Raw genomic sequence first — 14218 nt, forward strand, 5'->3', positions numbered from 1 at the left:
ATCCCCATCAAGGTAAATTCAGACATAACAGCAGCATAAACAGAAAGAAAATTAATAAAATAGCCTAAATAAGAAAATCTAATTTGTATTTAGACCTGCGACTTAATGCTTTGTATAACAATCTGCAAATAATTACAGATGCAAGTGTTTTAGATTGTTTGTCTCTACCAGCTTTTTCTTTACAACTTTTTTTTTTTTTTTCAATATGGCTCAAACTCAGACTAAATGTAAAGCATCTGTGAAAATGATATTCAGGTCTTGCCAACAATTATCCATTAGATCTCTAACACATGAATATTTGATCCAACAATTCCACCATTAGACTGTGGCTGCGATTTTAGAGTCATCCTGCAGGAAGCCTCTAAATGTTTTCCAACTGGACTTTCCTGAATGTGTCTCCATCCATCCCTATCCATTCATCAACTCTAAGCAGCTTTCCTGTCCCTGCTTAAGACTAACATTCCCACAGCATAACGCTGCCATCACCAAGTTTTACTGTGGTGTGTTGAGGGAGAGGTCTTGGTGGGTTTCTAGTTGTGTGATCCTCCTTCCATCTTCAGATGATGGATTGAAGCTTGTGAGATGTTGAAAGCTAAGGATATTGTTTTAGATTTCCCTGTATTGTATTCAGTTGGCTATGTAATGAGGGCTGAATATAATGCATGCCACGTGCATCCCAAAACTTTTTTCCCTTCACATTACAATTATAAAATACTTTCTGCTGGTCATAGAAAATCTTCAACAGGCCAAATATAATGTGAATATTTTTGTAAGACACTTAAACCCTGACATAAGCTCCTTTTTAGGACAAAAAGACATTAAATTGAGATACAGTCACCCTGAAAATTTAATGATTAGGTTTCTGAGTGTCTTTTGGAAGCAAGCTTGTGTTGAATTCCCTGCTCTATAATTTGTCAAGTGGTTTGCTGAAGACGAGGAGACTTTGATGTACCACTTTGCTGCATCCGGTTTAGTTGAATGCTGGGCTCCGACAGAACGCCACTGAATGAACGAAACCCTCTGCGGTACCACTTCTCAGCTGTTTTAGGTCCAACCCCAAACACGCTTGTGAACAGCTGGCAGGGAAAAAGGTACGGACATAATTAAGGAGACATGTCCAGAAGGGGTTTGCATTTGAACATTTTGAGAGAGTTTTAGAGCTTATAAGTGAATAGCAAATAAATAACTGAATGAAGTTGGTTTCCATTCACCAACCTTCAGGGTTTGACACCTTTCATCAGAGAGTATTTTCTCAACTTCAAATGAGCGGCCATATTGAAGGATCTCCTGTGAAGCATAAAAACAAATGACATTAGAGAGAAAAGCATTCATTCCCGGGCTTTTATTTTCCGTTTGCTGTCAGCATATTGCCTAAAATTGCTCCTAATTTGAAAACCATTTCCACTTTATTTCCATTTTGTTTCCAAAAATAACATTTTTGTTGCTATGAAACCTGGAATTAACACTAGTTTAATGACATTCATTAAACGCCCAGGGTGAATTCTCTTTAGATTCCAGTATTTGCTTTGAAACAACTTTGCTCCTAATTAAATCATCTGCACTTCCATTTTAAATGTTTTCATTGTGTAAAGGTGCAAACCCAAGCAGCAGTTACCTGGTTATTATCAGCCAGCTTCAAAAAGAGGGGGAAAAAAAGCATTGAGATTGAAATGTTTCTCAATGCTGCAGGGCCTAGCGCACATTTTAAGCTTGAGCATAAAGGAAAGGCAACCAGCATGGATGAAATATTAATCCAAAGGTCAAGACTGTGAGTACAGAGCAGTGTGCAGCAGCCTTCAGTGCTCAGTGAAGCATCCAACCGTCCACCTCTGTTTTTCAACCCTCCAGCTGAAGCCAAACTTAAACGGGAGTATAATGCATCGCCACACTTCCTGCTCCTGGAAAGATACTCCTTTACAAGCATAGTATCTGTGATACACACATGCAACCCATTCATTCCAACTCTGCCTCAGCGCCGCCACACTTTTATGTCACTATGCTTATGCCCTCTCCCCACTTTGGATGTTCAGCTGGCAGCAAGGAGCTCAGTGACTGCTGATGGTGTCGCTCCAATGTTCACAGGCACATCGAGCATTTTGTTTTTCAACTCAATTCTGTTTCACTTTGTTTTTCATGTCATGTCATTTCTCTTGTTTTTTCAGCAATCTGTTCAGAGAGACAACACTGGGAGTGAATAGCTCACTGTGAGGTGGGTGTCTGAATCGTACACAAAAAGGAGAGGTTATCCACTGACTGTCTAATTTGGTCTCTGCGGCACATTTATGTTACTTTGTTTTATAATTCTGCCTCGACGCTGACAGCTCTGACAGATCTAGAGGCTCGCTCTCAGACCTGCTGTGACGATGTTAGGTTTAACGTGTCAGAAAGTTGGATTGCAAGCTCGCCCTTTTTTAACTTTTTTATCTGCAGGGACTCTGCGCTCTCTCCATGCAAACTTTTTCTGACAAGCTGCCATGATTTCTGACCTGTGCTTGACAAAGTGAGATGATGAAGTAATTTGAGCAGACGTTTTCCACTCAACAGACAACCACATTTGTCTGTTTTCTCCGATTGTGTGATCCAGGTGTACAATACTTGTAAAAGTTTAAAAAAAGGTAAATAAAAACTTTACAGCAAATAGTGCCAGCCACGTTTATTGGCACCTTTAAAAATGTTTTATCAAAAACACCTTAAAATGAATTCATTTTTTATTGCAACAGCATAATATCACACAAATAAATTAAGAAAAATTTAAACTTTTTTTTGAGAATATTTGTTGAGTGTAGAAAAACTGCAATGTTAAGAAATATCACTGGTGGCCCAGTTATTGGTACTTCAACAAACCCTTCAAAATAAATAATTATAAATAAATTATTAAGGTTTTGAAAAGAAGGAAGCATCATGTTGATCTCCCCAAGGCCTTTGATAATGTTGACCAAACCATCTCGATTGGGTTCAGGTCCGGTGACTGTGGAGGCCAGGTCATCTGGCGCAGCACCCCATCACTCTCCTTCTTGGTCAAATAGCCCTTACACAGCCTGGAGGTGTGTTTGGGGTCATTGTCCTATTGAAAAATAAATGATGGTCCAACTAAACGCAAACCGGATGGAATAGCATGTCGCTGCAAGATGCTGTGGTAGCCATGCTGGTTCAGTATGCCTTCAATTTTGAATAAATCCCCAACAGTGTCACCAGCAAAGCAACCCCACACCATCACACCTCCTCCTCCATGCTTCACGGTGGGAACCAGGCATGTAGAGTCCATCCGTTCACCTCTTCTGCGTTGCACAAAGACACGGTGGTTGGAACCAAAGATCTCAAACTTGGACTCATCAGACCAAAGCACAGGTTTCCACTGGTCTAATGTCCATTCCTTGTGTTCTTTAGCCCAAACAAGTCTCTTCTGCTTGTTGCCTGTCCTCAGCAGTGGTTTCCTAGCAGCTATTTTACCATGAAGGCCTGATTCACACAGTCTCCTCTTAATAGTTGTTCTAGAGATGTGTATGCTGCTAGAACTCTGTGTGGCATTGACCTGTTCTCTAATCTGAGCTGCTGTTAACCTGCGATTTCTGAGGCTGGTGACTCGGATGAACTTATTGTTCGCAGCAGAGGTGACTCTTGGTCTTCCTTCCCTGGGGCGGTCCTCATGTGAGCCAGTTTCTTTGTAGCGCTTGATGGTTTTTACGACGGCACTTGGGGACACTTTGGAAGTTTTCCCGATTGTTCGGACTGACTTACCTTCATTTCTTAAAGTAATGATGGCCACTCGTTTTTCTTTACTTAGCTGCTTTTTTCTTGCCATAATACAAATTCTAACAGTCTATTCAGTAGGACTATCAGCTGTGTACTGTATCCACCTCCTGCACAACACAACTGATGGTCCCAACCCCATTTATAAGGCTTGAAATCCCACTTATTAAACCTGACAGGGCACACCTGTGAAGTCAAAACCATTTCAGGTGACTACCTCTTGAAGCTCATCAACAGAATGCCAAGAGTGTGCGGAGCAGTAATCAAAGCAAAAGGTGGCTACTTTGAAGAACCTAGAATATAAGAAAGACGGTTGATGAACATTCCAATGTACCATCAAGGACAATGGCCTCTGTGACAGTGCTTCATGGACTCACTTGCACACACACACATGCTCAAGATAAACATATGCACAGCACATATCACACCACCTTCACCGTTCCCAGCATGATGTTGTTTTGTAAACTTGTTGCTTCTTTGTGCTGAGGTTTTTTGCAATCTCAAACTGTATCCTGCTAAGGATAAAGTGTGAAATATGATTTTTTCCCTCTACTTACCTAATGTGGCCTCTTTTCTCATCTAACAAGGGCAGCGCCTGTGAGTGGGCAGCAAAGCCCCGGTGACCCGTCCCCCCATTGTCTTGTGTCTTGATGTATGTTTGGATGGGTTGTACTGGAATTCTAATTTCCCCTCGGGAATCAATAAAGTATCTTTGAATTGAATAGAATTGAATATTTTCAGTTGTTTCACACTTTTTTGTTCAGTACCGTATTTTCCGCACTATAAGGCGCACTTAAAAACCTTTAATTCTTTCAAAAAATGACAGTGCGCCTTGTAATCCAGACCGCCTTATATATGGATCAATTGGTTAATTGGTTGATCCATACTGGTTGTACACGGCGCTCTGTCAAATGTTTCAGTACAACTGGTAAACTACAAAGCCGCACCGCTTGCAGCATTACGGCTACCGTAGTCAGGGGTGTCGCCGAAGTAATAGCGGTAAACACCTGTACTGTGCTTACTCCTAGTCCAACACCACTTGTGTGTGTATAACGTTTGAATGTACTGTTGCAGGAATTGCCTGAACTATATGTGATTAGAAGCTCAGTGTGTGGGGTGTATGTTTCGTGTGTGTGTATGGAAGATGTTGACATTACTCCTCCGGACAGAGGTGGCGCTGTGTGCTGCCGTAGCTGAGAATCAAGAGTGAAGGAGTGACTTCGGTATTATTGTGTGTGTGGGGTGGGTAGAGACGGCGACCGGAGCAGCGGTGTATGAGTCTGTAAGCCCTGTGTTTTTACGTGCTGCAAAGTCATTAAAAAGAACCCCGAATCTCGTCAACAACTCAGTGTTTTGATGCTGTTTCTTCATGCTCAACTCAGCAACGTATGAGTGAGGGAGTTAACCCCGAGGAAACTAGTAACTTCGGCCCTGGAGAAAGCGTCTCCCCTGTGTCATCAGACTACGGTCAGGGGACAGAAACAGGAAAGGTTAACAGTACTAACGTTTGATTTAGTGCATCAAACTGTTTCTTTTACGTGTTTACTGAATCAGGGAAAAGTTCCCTTTCACGTTTTAACTAACGTTTGATTTCAACTTCAACTTCATAGACTCCAATGCATTCCTAACGTGCGGTTGGCTCTATTCAATAGAATTCTATGTAGAGGAGATCTTACCATGACAGTGAATGGAGTTATCAGAAAGCTGGTTTGTAGTGTATTAATAAAGTTTGACTGACTGACTTATCTGACTGTTTTGTTGACATTCTCTTTAGCACAGCTCCATCTAGTGGATGCATAACGCAACCCCAGTCAAACGTTTGACTGCAGTAGCTTCTATTCTATGCACCTTATAGTGCGGAAAATACGGTATATAATTCCACATGTTAATTCATAGTTTTGATGCCTTCAGTGTGAAGCTACAATATTCATTGTCATGAAAATAAAGACAACTCTTTGAATGAGAAGGTGTGTCCAAACTTTTGATCTGTACTGTATATATATATAGTATATATACATTTTCCTTGAAAATCCCCTTTATGTGTGAAAAGTACTATATATGTTGTTAATTTGTCATTTCTGATGTTGTTCTCAAGAAAGAAAACTCAAAACTCAGATAATGTTGCTGTTTTATGTTATAGGGAGATGGACAGGGTGTAATTCAACAAATATAAGCGTATTTGACTGGATGCTGAAGATTGGGCTGGATTTGTATTTTCAAAATACAGACTGCTTTAACTTATCAGTCACGCACAAACTTGTAAACACTATTCAAGAGGAATTTATGAATGCTCTTGATTATTGTGACTTTATGTACAGGCAGACCACTTTACACTTTGCCATTCAGATACTATGCATCATTGCTCTTTATGTTTAATAACACATTCTCTATATAGACCATGTCACTGGACTTTATAAGCTGTTTTCTTGCCCTCATTAGGCCTAAGAAGACAACAACACTAGCATGTTTTTGTGTACAAAGCTATACTGAGTTAAACTGCCCTCCCTTCCGAATACATTCTTCACCTTCAAACACCTTCAAACACTGCTGTGATTTTTGGTCCCCGAGTTGGTTTCTCTTTGGAGTATGCATTAATGTTTCTCTGAACAAGGTTGAACTGTGTTCTCTTATTTTGCACCGTGTTCATAGAAAAAATCTTCTGAGTACACAAAAGCTTAATCCTTTTGTCTCTCTAGGAGCTTTAAAAGCTATTACAGCACTATGTGCCCAAACAGTGCTGTTTTTAAGCTGGACTTTGTATTTGTATTATGTTCACTCTGACTAGTTTTATTTTATGTATTTTAATGCAAATGGTAAACGTTTAGCTTGTAGCTTGTAAAGGTGGGCCTCTTGGTCAAGTCTACCTTAAAAAAGATGCTAATGTCAAAAGACATCGTGAAAATATAAATGTTAGTTTAAAAGAGCATTTAAATTTTTTTTTATTTTTAGCTTTTTTATGTCGAAAGGAGTCTAGAGGTATTTCTAATTAATTATCAATTACTTTCTGTTTCCCTGGAGTATAAATTTGACGGATCATAGAGTCCTGCTTCTCTTAGTTTCTCTTCAAAATTGGAAAGACAACAGTACACTCCATGAAAGGTGGCTGGGTGTTTTGCTCTTCATGAGTCAGAAAATGACTATAAGAAAACAGTTACTCAACTAAATTTGCCCATATCTACATGCTGTCAGGATCTGGGCTGTGTTTGTGTTTTGGTGTTGCTACATGTGCTCTATTTCAGATGGTACTGGAGCTCTCAGGTGTGCTGGGTGACAGGTGCGACTTGTTCCACTGATTTCTATGAGGAGTACTTAAGCAGGAGGCTGCCAGCACTTCAATGTGAGAGTGTTTAGCCACCAGTGGTACAAACTCGAGCCACCCTCTAAGTTTATGCTTCGTTCTTCGACCTCGTTTAGCGTTGTTTTTTGCTCCTCTGCAGATTTTGAAAGCCTAAGCTTTGGATCTATGTCACTGAGTTTATGACTATGTTTCTGGAAGTTATTCTGGATGATCAAGCCCCTCTACGTTCTTTAGATTCCTATCCTGTCATCTGCCTTCGTTTGGATTCGCATCAAGCTGGCAGCTTCTTGCTCTCTTCGTCTCCTGAGCCAAGCCACAAGCGTACCCTGTCCACCCTCCAACGTAAGTCATTTGGTCTGCTCTGAGACTTTGGAGTGCAGCAAGAATCGATTACATAAGCCACCGCACATCGAACTTGTTCCTTGGTTCCGAGCTCACACAGAACAGCACCAAGTGAACTCTCTATGGATATCCCTGCTTAAGACCTGGATCCTGAATCTCATTCCCCCTGGCAACCTGAACGCCATTACTCAGTAAGCCGATCTCAGAATCATGTTAATTATTTGTTCTTAGTTTTGTTTTTCTTCCCGTTACCCGTACTCATCCATTCTCTTCACTTCTCTCCCTACAGTGAGATTTTCGTCCATTTCGTTCCTGATTACATCATCAATAAAACAGTCTTTATTTTACTTCCTCCTCCTGAGTGTTCTCTGTATGTGAGTCAGAGCTATTACGAATATGATAGATGCAGATTTAAACCCAATTTACATGCAAGCTGGTTTGGGATGGATGTAAGGAAAAAGCCTTTTCTTTTTTACCATCACAAACGTTAACATGTGGAGTTTGCTAAACTCAACATTTAGTTATTTGAGATAAACATTAAAGGTTTTCTGCAGCCAACATTCCAGGTGGGTTTGGCATTAAACAAAGGATGACTATTAGGTACAGCACATTGCGTTCAGTGTTGATTATGTTGGAGGACTTATGATGCTGTGGGCCTGCTTGTCTTCCAAAGGCATTCAGAAACTTGTCTTTAATTTTTTTTAATACCAGGACATTTTAAATTAAAATCTGGTCTTCACTTGGTTTTTCAGAATAATGATCCAAGACACATGGTCAACCAACAGTAAAAGGGTTAATTATACACAAAATTTGTCTTATGTCGTGTAAATCAGATCTCCTATAAAAAATCTGTGGGTTGAGCTGAAGAGAAGACAACAGAGGAAAGGCCCCAATACTATTGACAATCTAGAAAGATTCAAGATTCTTGTCATCATGTCACCATAATGAAACTTGAGACCTGCTGCAAAAGATACTCATGTAGGTTATAGACACTTACAAAATTGAAAAACACTATAGAAGATTGTGCAAAGAGGAATGGTTGTGAGATGTTATTTAATAAAGCTGAGGATTGTCCTGCTGGCAACATAAATCAGTTCGTTTTTATGTAAATATATCTTTCATATATGTTTTTATTTGTGCTTCTAGATGCCATGTATATATATGCTTTTATATTTTTATACTTTACCATGGGGGTCAACAAATCTATTTTGCTATTTGATGCTGCCTTATTAACACAGAAAATACATTTGTAATGTATACACTAAACATTTGGTGATTTATGTGTTTCGAACTGTATTGATCAGCCCTGAAATGAGATCTCCAGTTGTGCAGTTCCTTCCAAGGATGAACACCATCTATTGATTTTCTGTGCTTGTCATATTTGATGTAATTCTTTCATGTTTTCATCTTTCCCTATGTGGTTTCCTTATCATTCATTCTCCAACTTGTGCTGCAATTTGTTCTCAAATGACTGTAATTACTGTGTTCTTACTCATTTTACAGAGCAAGAAACTCAACACACTGTGCATTAACCAATAGGTCAGTTGCAATTTAATTCAACGTTAATTATTGTTCATTTTATTCCTGCCTTCCTTCACACAGCAACTGGTTGAAAACCTGACCACACATTCCTACATATAATGCTATATGCTTAAAATGCAACACATCATGCCCCTCTCTAAAGACATTCAAGAACAGATCAGAAACTATGTCACTGGTATCTCTTAGCCTGGAAAGGGTTGCAAAGTTTAAGGCTTTGGGACTCCAGAGAACCACATGGAGATGCATTATTCACAATGGGAAAAACGTGGCACACTGGTGAACCTTTTAAGGAATAGGGTGCCTACCAAAATCATTCTAGAAGACTAATCCAGGATGTCACAGAAAAACCCATAAAAACATCTAAAACACCACAGACGTCACTCCCCTCAGTTAAGTTCAGTATTCATGATTCAAATCAGACTCGGCAAAAGTGGTATTAATGGGAGAGTTCCAAAACCAAAAGCGCTGCTGACCAGAGACCATAAACTAACATCTTGATGATCTACAAGACTTTGGGGAAAGTATTCTGTAGACTGATGAGACAAAGAGTGTCAAGAAGTGTTCTTTGAATGGACCCCAGAAGCAGTAGAAAAAGTTTAATTAATAAAAAATGAAAACTTACATCCAGACAAGGAGCAGCAGAAGCAGGTATGGACTTGGCCAGACATGGCAAAAGCAAACAGTATTAACCAGCGAGGAGCAAACAGAACTAAAGGGAATATATAATGCCACATGCAGGTGAGACTGACTGGCGTGAGACAGGTGGACTGAATGAAGCTGATTATCGTAGCGAAGACTGAGAGTGGAACCAAATTATGACTGGAAACGAAACAGGACACAATCTAACCAAAGAAAATCTCTAACAAAAATAAGAGAACAAAAAATTAACCTAGAACAGAATACTAGAATAAATAAGAAACTAAACCCAACAGAATTAACTAATACACCACCACCTGGAGAAAATAAACAACAATGATCATGGGCAAGACCTGAAGAGTAATAAGAGATGCTGAAAACAAACCCAAAAGAAAAACAAAACCTAAGCATCTATAAACCATGACAAATAGACAAAAACAGAGCTTTTTTTGTCATACCTATGGTCAAACATGGATTATTGGGATTGACAACAATTAATTTCTTTAAGGAAGTAATAAAGTATTTTTTATTTAACTGAATTTTAACTGGATTTAATTGTTTTGCTAGTTCCAGATGATGATCCAAAGCATACCAGCAAGTCCAACTTGAATGGACTTGAAACAAGGTTTTTTTGAAAGGCTTAGTCAAAGTCTAGCGGTAAAAACCACTTGTGATGCCATGGTGTGACCTTAAACAGGCAGTTCATGCTTGAAAGCTCTCCAGTATGGCTGAATTAAAACAATTCTGCAAAGAAGTGTAGGCCAAATTTCCATCACAATGATGTAAAACACTTATGGTCAGTTAGTGCAAATGCTTGACAGCCGATGAAGCCACCAAGTGTGACACTTCCAGTTAGCATGTTTAGTGTAATGTTACATTTTTATATAGGGACAGTCAGGTTTGGATACCATGTTTTTGTCAGGGTCGAGGGTTTGGAGGTAGGACCAGAGCGCAGAACATGGCATGGAGGCCGCATGGTGAGTAGATTGAGGTTTAATGTTGTAGATGCACACAGACTTACAGGCAGGCAGCTTACTGAGTACAGGCAGGTCATTCAAAGAGAACAGGTTCAGGAGGCTAACAGAAAATAAACCACTAGGAAGAACTTGGGAACATACAGGGTAGTTAATGAGAGGAACCAGCGGGGAACAATGAAAACAAACCAGCTTAAATACAGACGGGAAATACAGGAGAGAACCAATGAACAGAGGGATAGAGTAATCATGGGGAACAAGGAACTGTTGTGGAACCGGCTGCAGGGAGACTGAGGGGAATGTGTAATAATAATAATAATTAGCACGCAGAACTGAGCAGCAAAGGAAACTAGACTAAATAACAAAACCTGGGGAAACTCTGACCTAAAAGGAAAATAAACCAACACATGAACACAAGAATCTAGAAAGTAATAACTAACAGCAGTAAATAACTGATCTAAAAGAACAGAAAAACACCTAACAAGGAAAAAGTGAACAAAAACAAAACCCAAAATGGTGAAGCATGACCGTTTTTACCTTAATGAATGCAATCATCATTTAAAACTGCCTCTGAATTTAATCTCCTTATTTTTGTCTGATACTAAACTTTCTCTCATGATCTGAAACATTTATTTATGATGAAAAAGCAAAAACAGAAGATAATCTTTAAATAATACTTACCATCTAAAAGAAAATTCTGTAAAAATGCTTTGTTTTTTTTATTACGCTAATTAGCATCCATATTCAAACTGCCTTTAATATTTGATCAACTACCATTGCAAGTGTTAGTATTAAGCTATAAAACTAGTTAATAAATATAATCAAAGAAACTGAAGGTCATATTTTTGTAAAAGAAACAACTTTTCCTTTGGGTTTCACCCTTCATTATCACCGACTGAACTACGCATTAGCAAAATCACTGATCAATGTCTTTGTTTTCTCATCTGATTCAATTCCTGATGCTAAATCAGCAAGGAAACTCAGCAGGGAAGTATGTCTTTCCCTGAAAAGTTGATATTTACAAATTATGTTGTTCCCAAATGGTAAAATATAAATATTTATGGACCTGGGCCTATAAAAAGGCTTTCAACTCTGTTTTTCCTTTCTACACTTGCCTTGTCAAAGTAATCCCCATGGAACATTTTCACATGTTATCACAAACCAACACTTCTATGTATTTATGGGAATTTTCCTGATAGACTAACACAAAGGACTGCATGGTTGTCAAGGGACATAGAGGGGATACATGGTTTTCAGTTTAAACATAAAATCTAATCTGGATGGGGCATGTGTTTATATTCACCATCCTAATACCCCTAAATAAAATCCAGTGCATCCAATTGCCATCAAAAATAAGCTAATGAGAAAATGGTGTGTGTGGAATCCAACCTCAGTATGAATTCAGCTGTTCTCTGAAGCTCTCAGAGTTTGGTTCCTGGAAGAAAACCTTTTAAAGGCTGCAAAGGACTTGAGACTGGAGCGAGGTTCACCTTCTAACAGGACAGCAACCCTAAACATACAGCCAGAGCTACTCTGCTAAAATACAACTGCAGTGAGAGGTAGTTCTACAAATTATAGATTCATGGGGTTAAATACAAATGCTTGTTGAACTCTTTATGATTTTCATAAAAAAAATATATAACATTGTAAAAACCAATTAATTACTACTGTGCTGTTATAGGAGAAAATGTGAAAAAGTCCAAGGGGTATAAATACTTTTGCAAAGTAGTGTATTTATCAAAGGTAATTAGCACCATAATACAAACTGGTTTACTGTTGTCTTTCTGGGCCTTACCTTCATGACAGCCTTAGTATGTTCACCCAGGCATGGCAGGTCCTGTGTGGCCCCAACACACTTCACAGCCCAGGGAAGACTCTTCAGGACAGAGGCAGCCCTCCTGAAGGCCAAGCACCGTCCCTCAATTTCATTTAATTCATAGTTTACAGCCAGAACTTCGAATGCATCCTAAAGGGATGAAGGCAAGGACAGGTTAAGGCAGGTTGAAGGATAATGTAGGAGAGAGGAGTAGGTTTTTGTCCTTTAAGATATGACATATTAACAATTGTAAAGCTTTCAAAAAAGAGGGACTGATAAGAAAAGGAGAGAAAATAAGGTCAAGCAAAAATATACCAGGTGAGGATTCACTTCACTCAACCATGAAGGAACACCAGACAGAGATAGGTGCACGCTCCATTTCACTCCTCTGTCTTCAGTCTGTGTATTTTCTCTGTTACTGTCCCTGTCTAGAATCTTCTGCATGTTGCTTTTTCTTTGGATGATCATACAGAGACATACATAAGACAGCGTCCTGTCATTTTCCACATGTTAATCAGAGATTTGGTGGCAGCGCTGCAGCACGTTTCCTTTTCTACAAATTTACCATTTAGTATTCACGGAAAAAGGCCACAACCGGGACCCAAAATTAATTTGCCAATGGGTTTATTCGGTTGTGGAAAAAAGAAAGTTTGATAATTCTGTGGTTTTGAAATAGTCCTGCAATTATTTGGATCTGACCTGAAGTGCACAAAACCACACAACACAGATCGCACCATGTCATTATTTATTAAACAAAGATGAAGCCAAAATAGGAAAGCTGAAAAAGGAGAAAGAATTTCTAACATCATATTGCCAGGGTTTGACCTTTTCTCTTTCAGTCCATGCAGGGTCTTCCACAACTTGCAAAACTCACTATTGCGATGTTCTGCTTTCTGGTCTTTCTAAAAACAAATAGCAACTTATACCAAGGCATTATTTATGATGCCTCTCACCTGATGGGCAGTGTTATGAAGCAAGGGTAGCCTAGAGCATGTTCTTAAATCCAAACAAATTTTTTTGGCTTTCCCAGTTCTTAGGTTTTTAGGATGATTTTGATCTATTTGTACAATAATTACAAGCTTTTACTTAGTTAAACATTTCTGTTTGTTTGCATGCTTGTCCCTTTGTTTTTAGCACTTTGCTTCACCTGTCACTCTTTAAATGAAACTGATTTATTGACCAAACAATTATGGTTAGGATGATTTATATTTTATGGTTATTGTTGTGCTTTTATGAGCTAAAACTGTGCCCCAAAACTGGTACATCCAATTTAGCAGACGTCAATGTTTCTCTGAACAAGTCAATGATTTTCAGTAGGTCAGCAACCAATGGTGGACCAATTGCCAACCAATACAAACTGGCTGTCACCTCCTTTTTGGTCATTTGGCATCACTACCAATTGTGGTGGAGTAGCCAGTTTGTTGAGCAGACAAGGATATTGAAACGTGAGCCCTCCAGTGAGGTGAGGAATGATACAGCCCTACTTAAAAAGTTATGCTGTCATATGAGTTATGAGAAAAGTCTCTAGGTTGGAGCAGAATAATTTAATGAGATAGATCATGTTGGGCTTATTGAATTCTTCTTAACAGTCAGAACTTTCCAGGAAAAGACAGCTGCGAAATATCGAATCTGAAAGATGTTTGGAAATAAGACATCAAGTAGTTTTATTTTCATCAAGCAGTTTTAGAATATAAGGTCCAAAAACAAAATGCCTGGTTTGGACAAACTATCATACAGAAGATTAGAATTTAGTCTATCTGCATATACAGGTGCACTGATTAATTTGTAATATCATTAAAAATCTCAACACAGTAATTCAATTCAAAAAGGTAAGCCATATGTTTTACATTTTCACACAGA

At 38.9% G+C, this 14218-nt stretch overlaps 1 protein-coding gene across 1 annotated transcript in view; it reads right to left on the reverse strand.

The window, feature by feature from the left end:
• The window catches only part of dntt (deoxynucleotidyltransferase, terminal), a 118898-nt gene that overhangs the window by 75565 nt on the left and 29115 nt on the right, over nt 1–14218 (reverse strand). The window contains exons 4-6 of the mRNA XM_047352093.1: nt 12338–12508; nt 1216–1287; nt 953–1076 (exon numbers count right to left, since the gene is read on the reverse strand). Coding sequence (XP_047208049.1) covers nt 953–1076; nt 1216–1287; nt 12338–12508 — 367 coding nt within the window. The remainder of the gene's footprint in view (nt 1–952; nt 1077–1215; nt 1288–12337; nt 12509–14218) is intronic.

The sequence above is a fragment of the Girardinichthys multiradiatus genome, chromosome 22, assembly GCF_021462225.1.
Source record: "Girardinichthys multiradiatus isolate DD_20200921_A chromosome 22, DD_fGirMul_XY1, whole genome shotgun sequence".
Lineage (NCBI taxonomy): Eukaryota > Metazoa > Chordata > Actinopteri > Cyprinodontiformes > Goodeidae > Girardinichthys > Girardinichthys multiradiatus.